The sequence below is a fragment of the Thunnus thynnus genome, chromosome 20 (genome assembly GCF_963924715.1).
Source record: "Thunnus thynnus chromosome 20, fThuThy2.1, whole genome shotgun sequence".
Classification (NCBI taxonomy): domain Eukaryota; kingdom Metazoa; phylum Chordata; class Actinopteri; order Scombriformes; family Scombridae; genus Thunnus; species Thunnus thynnus.
Window position 1 is genome coordinate 10,502,254 of NC_089536.1, and position 11,552 is coordinate 10,513,805.

Here is an 11,552-nt window from a genome sequence, read left to right on the forward strand (position 1 = left end):
GTGGACTTATTGTAGTAACAAAGCATGGTAGTGTGAACGTGAGCTCCAAATTAATGGCTGGACACACACACGGCTCCTGACGACTGCGAATGCACCTTAATTCTTTCGCTTTTTAAACAAAGCAACGGTGTAATCAGTTCAGATGAATTATCATTTGATCTACAACACTGCAATCTACAAATGACAAAAGTGTGCAAATACATAAGTGTGAGTGGAATGGTACTTTCCTCATATGTGCACTTATTAACACCTTCACTAACTCTCATGAGCTGTTATATTTCATAACTTCATTTGAGTAGCACAAACCAACCATGAACTCTCTGAAACCATGTGACCTGCAATTTGCAGCAAAACCAAACTGTATGCATCTAATGTATTTATAGTATTAGTTACTTCTGTTGCAATGCCTGCAGAGCCTTGTGTGTACTTTCAGTATCTCATAGGTTACGTGGCTGCTAGAAGGGGGACTGCTTGTGGTTTCAGAAATGACTGTTACACATTCGATTTCAGGAACAGGGCTGATATTTTTAACAATTACTTCTGAAACATGCTACTTCGCACGCCACGCTGCAAAATAAATTGAAGTTAAATCTTCAGCATTTCGATGTAATTTGGCTAACTTTACGACAGCAGATAAAATACCCATCACTACTAATCATAATGAAAATAATCGTTAGTTGCAGCCCTATAGTTCACTTTCCCATGTGATGGTCTAACAAGCTATTCATTGGATTTTTGGAGTAAAACCTTTCTGCAGACCTGCTTTGATTTTTACTGCGAAATCCTTGACAAGTGCATCACTTTAATTGACTCGGTCGTATCAGCGCACGTACAGGAAAAAAAGCTCAAATTTTGAAGTTCAGGTAGAAAATGTGATGCCTAAATGAGAATGATGAATTTATTTCATGTCTCCACAATCTGTCTTTTTTTTTTTTTTTTTTTTTTTGTCATGTGTCAGCTACAGCGGTGAGACAACTTCATCTAAATCCCTAAAGGTTGACAGAGTAGAGCTGCCACTCACTGAAATCTAAAACTGCCTCCGGGGCCGACCGACATCGGAGCTGCAAGGCTCTGACTTTATCAAGTATTTAGCCAGAAACAAACACACACACACACACGCACACACACATACACATACACACACACACACACTCACACAAAAGGCCATTTCATCAAATGCCAGCCATTCTGAAAGGCTGTCTCTTGCTGCACGTGGCAATCCCTAACCCGTCTGCATCCACAATCAATGACTGACACCTCCATTACAAGTCCCCAAAACACCCCGTGGGACAAATGCAATATTAATATGGACTGAAGCTAATATTAACATTGACATTTTTATAACCTAAATAGCCTCAAGAGATGTTGAGCCCTCTGATTTCTATTATGCATAAATCTCATTCTCTGGGATTAAAAGACTAAAAAAAAAAAAACAGTATAATGATTGGAAAACGTAACTCTTGGGAAGTTTACTTACGCAAAATAAACATGTTGTAACCATTTTCAGTAGAGAACGTTCTCCATCTTATGAGACTTTAATAACAGCTTGCGCTTTGATGCCGTTGGCGCTCGTCTTTAAAGTTGTGCATACACCCCGAGTCTTACCTGCTTACAGCTACACTCTCTCTTCTGGAGGTACTTGGGGGGAAGTGAGTTTTCCCAGGGAGACAGTCCTTTTAGCCCGTGCTTGACCCACAGAAACAAGACAGGTCGTCCAGTGTCAGCTCACCCACTGGCAGCCTGGCACAGCCTCAGCTCAGCTGCAAGCTCATCACTCTGGTAGAATAAAGCCTCAGCCAGAGCAGTCAGCTGGATGTTAAGAATACGCAATACAGACTGAGTTCATAGTCTTCGTTTCAGTGCCAATTCTGTCCTCTGGTTTTTATTTCAAGACTTCCACAAAGCAATTCCTCTGATAATTTAAAAAAAAAAAGAAAACACTCATAAGAAAAAAAAATAATTCCTAATGTTTATGGTTTATGGAGTGTTATCTTAACTGAATAAATATTAAAAGTTTTACAAGAACAGGACAAATAAAACTTTAAATAAAACTTAATAGGGAGGATGACAGCTTGTGAGCTTTACCCTTCGAGTTGAGTTGAGCTGTTAATGTTTGTAACTGTACGTGAAAATTATGTTCGAGTAGAGCTTTCGGTGTTTTCTTTCCGCAGAGATTTATTGTTTCATGGTGATCAGCTCCTTTCACACCTACTGACAACTCTGACTGATCACGCCATCAAACTATCTGGCCTCATTTCTGACAAATGCATGCTAATAGTCAAATATTTGTCCCAGTAGTCATTTTTGCCACAGTAAGTTCACCACTGACTTCATCAGCTATGTTAACTGGCTGGCCTGCCCTAATCTGACACGACAGTTGAAAGGTTCCCCTATATTATTTTCATCCAAGCTGAATCTAAATTATGTAATAACACATGTCTACGTCGGTGATCTTTGTTTCACGCTGACATGTTACACACCATTAGCCATCTGTCAAGCTGGCAAAAGCAGCACAGCGGGACTCTTTTCAGACAATGCCCAGGCTGCTTGGCATGGCCACAATCAATACGGAGGATCCTGGAAGCCTCCCGCCTGTGCAGCTGAGCAACAGGAACGACCCACATCAGTCACTCACATATAAAGCGACATCATACATGATCAACCCGGGTAGTTATGTGTGTGTGTGTGTGTGTGTGCGTGCTTTCTTCTTCTTGTCTCGCTGCCTTTGACAAACTGCCAAGAAGGAATGTCACAGCCTATTGTAATTGTCATGAAGGTCCAGGCGCGCAAGCTCTCGCCTACATGCGTCAACTTTCACTACAAAGATGCTCTGTCAAAATCAAACCGTGTCACTGTCTGCTACCATCACCGTCCAGGAAACCACAGAAGAAGTTGCTACACAACCTTGACTCTTTCGATAGTTTAGCTGCAAAAAAAAAAAGCAAAAACTTTACTGGTGATTCCATGATGATCACATCTGTCGGCGGCGACCAGACTCTCCTGAAGTTACAGTATGAACAAAAATAGCTGAGAACAACGATGAGGAATAAAAAAGTCCTCGCAAACAGTACAAAGGGTGATTTCACAGGGTGTTGACTCATATCTGATTCATAACATTCAATTTTAGGGCATTCCAGACTTACTTGTTCCTTGTCACTGAAGCAGCTACACTTTTTGTTGTGAAAATGTTTCTAGCAACCACTCTTATTAATACTGGTTGAACTACATTATAATTAGTTGTAAGAGGCTAATTTTCACCGGCGTAGATCCAGGGTTAATTTCACCGCCTCTTTCTTTCACCTCGACCTTTCATATGACAGCGACACTTAAAAACAAGATGTAAAAGTGTTTCTGCTTTTCCTCGCTGGTGAGCCAAGAAGGGAATAGTGTGGAACCTCTTAGCTATGCACTGATTAAATAGGCCAGCTGTCATTTGTCTTAGCCGCCATCTCACAGCAAGCCATTGGGAGCTGTACTATTAGAATTGCCTCATCAAGCAGCGTGGCCCATAGTTAATATATAATTCCCTTTCAGAATGAATAATAACAAAGTCATACTGACCTCCAAAGAGAGAAGAGGAGGATGATGGCCAAAGTTTTGACTAAGTGACAAAGTCTAATGAATACCAATGAATAGTAAATGATCAATGCATTTGAATCCCTGAATAATTTTGTGCAAAAAAAAAAAAAAAAAAGGTTTGTATACTCATATCATAACAAATACCAAATGTGACACATGAGGGGGGACTTTACCGTACCTAGGCTAGGTATAAATCACAAGCTTTAGCACTCAGCGAGCTCAAATTTTGATGTAAGTGGCACCTGACATGTAACAATGCATTAAGTCAGAAACACAAATTTCAGCAGGAAGAGGACAGAAAGAGGAAGACGTTTTGGATAAAACTGTGAGGGTGGTGGGGTGGGGGTGGGTGGGGGGGGCTCGAGCAGGATGAGGTCCCAGGTGGAGGATGTGCTCAGCATTCCGTACGCAGACGAAAACAAATAATCCAAAAAACCACGATGCAGCAACTCATAGAATTGAAAATAATGGTGTTAGTTTAGCCTTCAAGCTCCAGGTGATCGCTCGAGAGAGTTGCACACTTCTCTCACAGTCGGTGCTTATTAAAAACACATTCTTGCTCTCAAACATAACCACACACACATATTGGTCACTCCACCGAAAGGACGTGTGAAGCAAAAAAAAACCCCAAAAACATATCACTCTGCGGCTCTGTGCATTGTTTAATTCGATCACCTCCCTCTGCAGCGAAAGGGGAGCAAGTTTCTGTTTGTACAGTTTTATTTATGAGCGAAAGTGGCCGGGCTGAGCATAAACAGCACCTGGCTCTAACATAGACCAAATAGAGATGAAACTGTTTATTACGCTACTGACAAGATAAAAAACACACACAAAAAAAATCACCCCTCTTCTGCTTGATCTCCTTCCTTCTCCTGGCTCCTTCCTATTAATCAGCTGCTTTATTTCACTCCAGTAAAAGCTCTCCGTCTCCACTTTGGTCCACTCAGCTTTTTTTTTTCTTGGACAAAGTTTGAAAGTCGGCAGAGAGATCAGACGCCTTGTTCTAAAACTCAAATGTTTAGTTAACATTGTTTAATGCAGTTATGTCGGAATTAATAGCGGCAACATCTAGCACGAGAGCCGCACTTTTTCTCTCGACCTATTTTATTGGGCCTTAAGCGGACGTGAGACGAGGCATTTTTTTGAATGAAATGCAATGAAAACCACTTCTTGCGTATAAAAACAAGAAGTAAACTGATAAAAGGGAATGATTCAAATTTCACTGTCCCATATTTCACACCAAATAGCCTCAGCCCGAGCTGTGAGGGAAGGGTAAAATACGAGGAGGGGAATTTAAAACACATGGTTAGAATTTATGTACTAACCGAGACTGCATTTTAATTGCTACCACATTTGTTAGCTTACTGCACTTGTGGATGGGAGATGGGTTTCTTGGGTGTAGGGTGGGGGCTTCACAAATTACTTATGGCCTCAGTCGAGAGATGACTGCGTCTCTATTTTGTTTGTTCCCGATGTGTCACTCGCTGCTAACCTGTTCCAAATGAGAGCCGTCTAGGGTTGTCTGTCCTGTTTGGATTGCAGTCTTACCACGCACCAGTTTAAAAATATGATTCATAGCCACAGCAGAGCTCAAGTTTTTAGAGCTCAGCGTGTGCATGTGTGTGTTCGTTTGTCCTCTCAGATAAGCTGCGAGTCTGTGATCTGACCTAACAGGAAGAAGCATTTCCTTACTGGCCAAAGCTGCAACTGCGAGCCGGAAAAAAAAAAAAAAAAAAGAAAGAAGTCACACTGACCATTTTTTGAATAATCATAGCATTCGCTGTGTTCTGAGCTGGTATTATGTTAAATGACTTAAAGCTAAATTACAAAGTGAGAGCACTGACGAGTGGAAAACATTTCTCATGACAGCGCATGCTCTCAAGGGCAATTTGTGCTGAAGTCTCAACAGCGACGGGTAGATCCAGTAAATAGTCCTGTTGCATAGTATTCCCTGGTTTACTCTCTAGACCCACAACCCTCTGAAGTCTCTCTGGAACAGCAACATCCTGATGAAACAGAATTAATGAGACAACACTTGAAATTAGCATCAAAAAGTATTTCTGGTTAATTCATCACAGAAAAAGGAGACAGCTAAAAAAAAAATAAAAAATTCCCTGTTAAATCGCTTTTGAGATGCCACGAGAATAACTAGGCTTCAAAACTCCTGATTCCTTTGATTTATACCAGGATGGTTGGCATTTGACAAGAAAAAGAACAGTGTTAGGAAATTAGCTCAAGGTCAAGAGAGATTTGGTTTTAACATTTCTTTGACAAACAGATTGCCTTACTCTTCTTTTATGATATGAACACTAGTCAGGCCAAAAGCCAAACACCTCCACTCCCATTTGAAGTCATTTGATAGTTCTTTCAATATATGTACGCCAACATAATCTGTCAAATCAGCTGAGCTAAACCCAGGCTGATAGGCAGCATTCTGATATATGCCAATGGAACCGAAGACATTGTTCGGAGGACAAAGTCGAGCTAATGCCTCAGGGTAACACTTATCCTCAGAAACAATGTAAAAGCAATAAAGTTTGTTGCCTCTTGTGGGATAGGGAGGATTCCAGAGGCGTCGACAACATCAGTTTCCAAAAAATCACGTCAAGGTGCTCAATTACCAAACACTGTCCAATGGGACTGAGTCTTAGAGCGACTCATATTTGTATACTTCGCCGTGACTTCCTGTTACACATAAGAACAGGGAAGGGCAGTCGCTTGTCGTGACAGGTAGAGAGTCTGTAGGTTTCACTTCTCTTTACAACTGACAAAGCAAATATTGTAATATTTTGGACCAAATATCTCAGTAACAATGTATACATCATCAATATAGCAATATTTTAGGGATGACTGTTGGTGATTTGAGAATATATATACACACACACACACAAGAGATTATTTAGAAAGAAAAATTTGTGCCGTAACTAAAGATTATTGTAATTGTTGGTTCATCTGCCCATTATTTTCATGATTAATCAATCAGTTGTTTGGTCGTCATAAATATAAAAAAAAATGTCTGAAAATATCAACATTGCACATCACAGTTTCCTTTATCCCAAGGTGACATCTTCAAGTTGTATTTTTTGTAATGTAAGACAAGCAAATCTTCACATTTGTGAGGCTAGAAACATTAAATGTTTTAGCTTTAAAAATGACACAATTGATTATCAAACTTGCTCCCGACTGCTGGCTAATCAACAACAAATGAAGAGATATAGAAAGCAAAAATGCCAAATAGTGAGGATTTGCTTCTCTGCTCTGTAAATGGAATATCTTTGCATTTTAAAGCATTAGTTGGATAAAACAAGCAATCTGAAGATGCCATCTTGGGCTTGGGACAGTTGAATGGATAATGAAAACAATCTGTAGTGACAGTCTTAATTAGGATGTTACGATAAGGACATCTAGACTTATCACAATATTAATATAAAACTAATATACTTCTAAACTCTAACAACAACAACAACCAACCAACCAACCACATGGTCTCCCACAGCAAAGAAATGATTTTCTCACAGATTGGTGTTTTTCAGTCATTACTGTGACACAAATCTAATAAGATTTAATTTCCAACACTGGTTATTAGGGCTGGGTATCATTTAAAAAATTACAATACCAGTACCCTTAAAGTGATACTGATATTAATAGAGTACTTCATTTGACCTCCTTTTTTTTCTACTTCATTCAACATCCATCATGTGAATGGAAGCATTTAGTTGCATAAAATGCCACCGCTCCTCCCCATCCAAATGACTTTTTCCACAAATACATTATGAAAATGTTCAAATTATTGAAATATTTGTGTACAATGAAGTATTATCAACACAGACTGTATTTGGTTGTAGCTGCTACGGTAGCGGGCCAATCACAGGTCACATTGAATCAAAGAACGCTTGTGGTGATTGGCTGCAAGCAAAACCGCACAAATAGTCATTTTTTTCTAGATCTGGGTACAAAAAGGATCAAATGCAAGTATTGTTTGACTGGAGATGCTTCAATACTACTTGTACTGGTACTGGGTTATTTCAGTCAACAGCTTAAAAAGGTATGTAGTACTGATACCCAGCCCTACTGGTTGTTGTGTTGGAGCTATAGCTACAGTGCATGGCTTTGCCTCCATATCATTAAAATACAGCGATGTGAATCCAATGGTGCGATAACAAAACCCTTTATTATCACTGCTGTGCTCTATGTAAGAAGACAGTCGCATTTATTATTAATACTGCTATGAAAAGACTAAAAGAGACGGTTTTCCTCCATTCACTAATAAAGCCATGGGGCCATTATGAAAGTAAAATGGTAAGACAAAAGTTTTGCTGAAACAGAAATAGGTCCACAGTGAGCGTTGCCAGCATAAGAGGTCTCACAGAGTGCTCATTAGTGCTACTTGGTCAACACATGATGTATTAAAAGTGCAATGGCTGTGCACCCCACCAATCCTCTACAGCAGTGATGTGGCAGCTGCCTCTCTTTCTCCTAATGACTCATCCACTCTCAAATTCAGCCCCTGTGAGATTTGCTCCGAGATTTTTTGAAGAACTTCGACTTTCAAGAACTCATGGATATTGAAAATATATCGAGGCTATCATTAGCATCTGAATAGTATACTCACACACCCGTACGGCACACAATGATATAGCCAACCAGATTTGCTAAAGAATCAAAATAACCACAGGCTCATATAGCATGGACTGGGATGAAAGCTCATCTAGAAGCTGTAGTCTTAAGGTGCCAATCAAAGCTTTGGTGTAACCTGCTGAACTCATCCATCAGTCAGCATCAGCATCCCTTACGGCTGCAAGCCTTCAGTCCCACTAATGCACACAGCTAAATGCGACACGGTATGCATTCAGAGGGGTACGCTACACATTAAAAAAACAACAATCCGCTGTCCTGAAACCACATTCTTCTGGAAAACATGTGCAATTTGCTACATTGCTGACTGTTCCAGGGGATTCCCAGAGAAAAATTAGGATAAGTTCCATTACACTGTTATTTCTGGTGTTCAAGTATCACACAGTGACTATATTGCACTCATATTTCACACTTCTCATTACAAGTCTATCAGAATTAAAACAACTCATATGACTCTTATGGCTATCACGCTTACATCAGGGTGGTTTATGAGGTTGTTTCCAGTTTCTTTATATGAGAATGCATCAATTAGTCAAGTGATATTACAAGAGAAATTTAAAAAAAAAACCCACTTAATCACAAACTTGTATTATCTGCAGTGTTAACAGTCATTTCTTTTATTTAAATACATCTAATGCCTCAAGTAATTTGTTTAAAGGTCCTTGGAGCTGAAAAGGCTTATTAGCACCTGAAGACAATAATGGTACAAGTTGGCAATAAAGTAAGGGATTAAAACATGATCTAAATATTAATTAACATTCATGTCAGTTTTACAGTAGCACACAGAGTATATGTTAGCATTGCAGCATTTTTTTTCCAAGTGAACCCATCAATATAACAGTTACACTAGTAACACACTTTTTTTTTTTGGTATTCAGGAAAGAGTGGAAGCTAAACGGGACAGCGTTCTCAGGCCAGGACGCTTGGTTTCAACCACTATGAGGAAGTGACAATAAATAACCAACAACAAAAGGTTTCCCGGTGTGTGGAGATGCAGAAGTCAATACAAACAACCCACTAAAACACATAGTTACAAGTCATGCGTAGCCTGTTACTAGCTGGTTACTTTGTAGCGGAGGCCCCATAACACATAACACAGGAAACGGCACTGCAACTAGGCGCGCCTCTAACAATTCCCAATCCACACATACACACACACGCACACACACACACACACACATACACAGTCCTCTTCCTCACAAAAGACACACATTCCTTGTTTTGCATTTCATGTAAACTAGCTGGCAAGTTCCCCACACATGAAACTGGCATTCCGTCCAGTATAGGCAAATTTGACCCATCAATCCCAGCAACACGAGAAACAATACAGCCGGTCGCTTTCTAATCACAATCCTTCCCAAACTTGTGCAATCTGAGAGCAGAGAGCTAGGACGAGCTAACGATGGAGCATGCAAGTTTTCTTACGTACCAACACCATACTTTTCCTTCTTGGTGGGCACCCAGCGAGACATTCTCAGTGTCGAGGCTTCCCCGAGTTGTCGTTTCGCCTGTTGGAAAAAAGCTCCGGATGCGACCTCTTATTGTAAATGTACTTTTTTTTTCAGTTTTCTCTGAGCTTTGGGGAGCTACTCCGAGCAGCCATTTTCCAACAGTGACAGGACGCTCCGCAAGGGGGAGGAAGGGAACACAACTTTTTCACCCTGTAGGCGTCCTGCAAAACTTCCACTGGTGTTTATACTGAGGCGGAAACTGCTCAATGACTGGTGAAAAAATGTTATATGGAATATTAATTGTCTCCACATTCATCTGCAGCAGCGTATTTAGACATAAAGTAGTGATTCATCAAACATAGACTCTCATTTTGTCATCACAATAACCGATACGCGAAGATAAATATTTTATAGAGAACAATGTATGCTCTTAAAATTAACCTCTTTCTCATTTATCACTTTTATTGTAAGCCTAGCCTACTATCAATTTCAATAAAAATGTATGGCTAATTGTTTGGTGTGGTTTTATTCAGTCATAAAACAAATTACAAGCTTGCAAAAGAAATCACAACACACAAAACAAATAAAAATACAGATGTCCAAAAGAAATAGGATTAATATATAAGAGGATAGATATGAAATAAAGTACTAAACTATATTAATTATACTAATTGCAATGGCAGGCACACATAGAGATATGGAAAAGACAGAAAATGGATGCACATGAATAAAAAGTAAGGTGGGTTTTGAATGTAGTGAATGAATTTGTTATCATTTGGATACAGATGCCATGTATTTGTATTTTAATAGCACTGTGAGAAACAATACTTGTAATTTGTGGAGTTTTCTGCCTTAAATACTTAAATAAATAAATAAAAAAGACCACACTAATGACAAGTGCTGTCTCATTTTGTTTTACAGCCATAAAAATCCTTATTTCATATACAGTATGTGTCCTATGATGATTTTCCGCTTTATGGTAAAACACACACAAACGCACACAGATATTGTTCCTCTTGGCTAAACCACAGAATTAGAATACATATCATGCATGTTCATTTCCTTCCTTCAGTGTCCCTAATGGTGAAGTTATAGGAGCCTAAACGATCCTGTTGTTCTGAGCAGCGATGTGTTGAACTAATAAGATTTATCCCTCAGAGCTGCAGGTGCTAAAAGGCATCAGAGAGATGCACCTGGTGCACCAGCGTAAATGCGTTCATCTTTATTTATCTTGTTTAAACAAATGTTTTAGAGAAGTGCATCTTTTAGAGAAGTCTCTCAAATATATGACCCCATGCCCTCCTTTGCTCTCATCTCCTCCACAAATGTCATGTTGAAGTATTACCAGCAGAGGGAGCTGCTGCTATCAAACTTCTCATATCCAGGAAGCTACCTTTTCTGACATTGATTAAATCTGTCCTTAATCAGTTGAGTTTTTGATTTGTTATGATGGTATCTTCCAGGCAGAGCAGACAAAAAGATGTAAATTGCTTTACATCATTGCATATTCCCTCTGCATGTAGCTTCTCAGCTTGATAAGGTGTCTTAAAGCAGGTCACAGCAATTGATATTTAAGATATCTCCGTCTTATCTCTGTCTTTGAAAAACATTGGGAAAATGTTTTTCCACCGATGAGGGCTGAAGTTGCTTTGAAAGACATGTGGAGACTGTTAATCTGCTGAGAAACACTGAAATTCATTAAACATCAAAGCAACTGCCAATTCTTTTTTGAAAGTAGTTGTATCTGTACAGATCTGTGTTTAACTACCTCTAAAAAAAAAAAAAAAAAACTAAAGCAGGATCTTGCCTTCAGCTGGAAGCAAACTTCTCTGCCTTGTAAATAACCTTCACTCATGCATTGTGGGACATCATGTGGGTCACGGTTAC

The 11,552-nt window shown here is 39.4% G+C and overlaps 1 protein-coding gene across 2 annotated transcripts in view; it reads right to left on the bottom strand.

Moving 5' to 3' along the window:
- dock1 (dedicator of cytokinesis 1) overlaps window positions 1-9,860 on the bottom strand; it is a 185,711-nt gene extending 175,851 nt beyond the window's left edge. The window contains exon 1 of one of the 2 annotated variants that reach the window (XM_067577059.1): window positions 9,644-9,860. In XM_067577059.1, the coding sequence (XP_067433160.1) occupies window positions 9,644-9,686 (43 nt within the window). In that variant the 5' untranslated portion in view covers window positions 9,687-9,860. The remainder of the gene's footprint in view (window positions 1-9,643) is intronic. The other variant, XM_067577060.1, reaches the window with a different exon arrangement.
- Window positions 9,861-11,552: the final 1,692 nt, after the last annotated feature.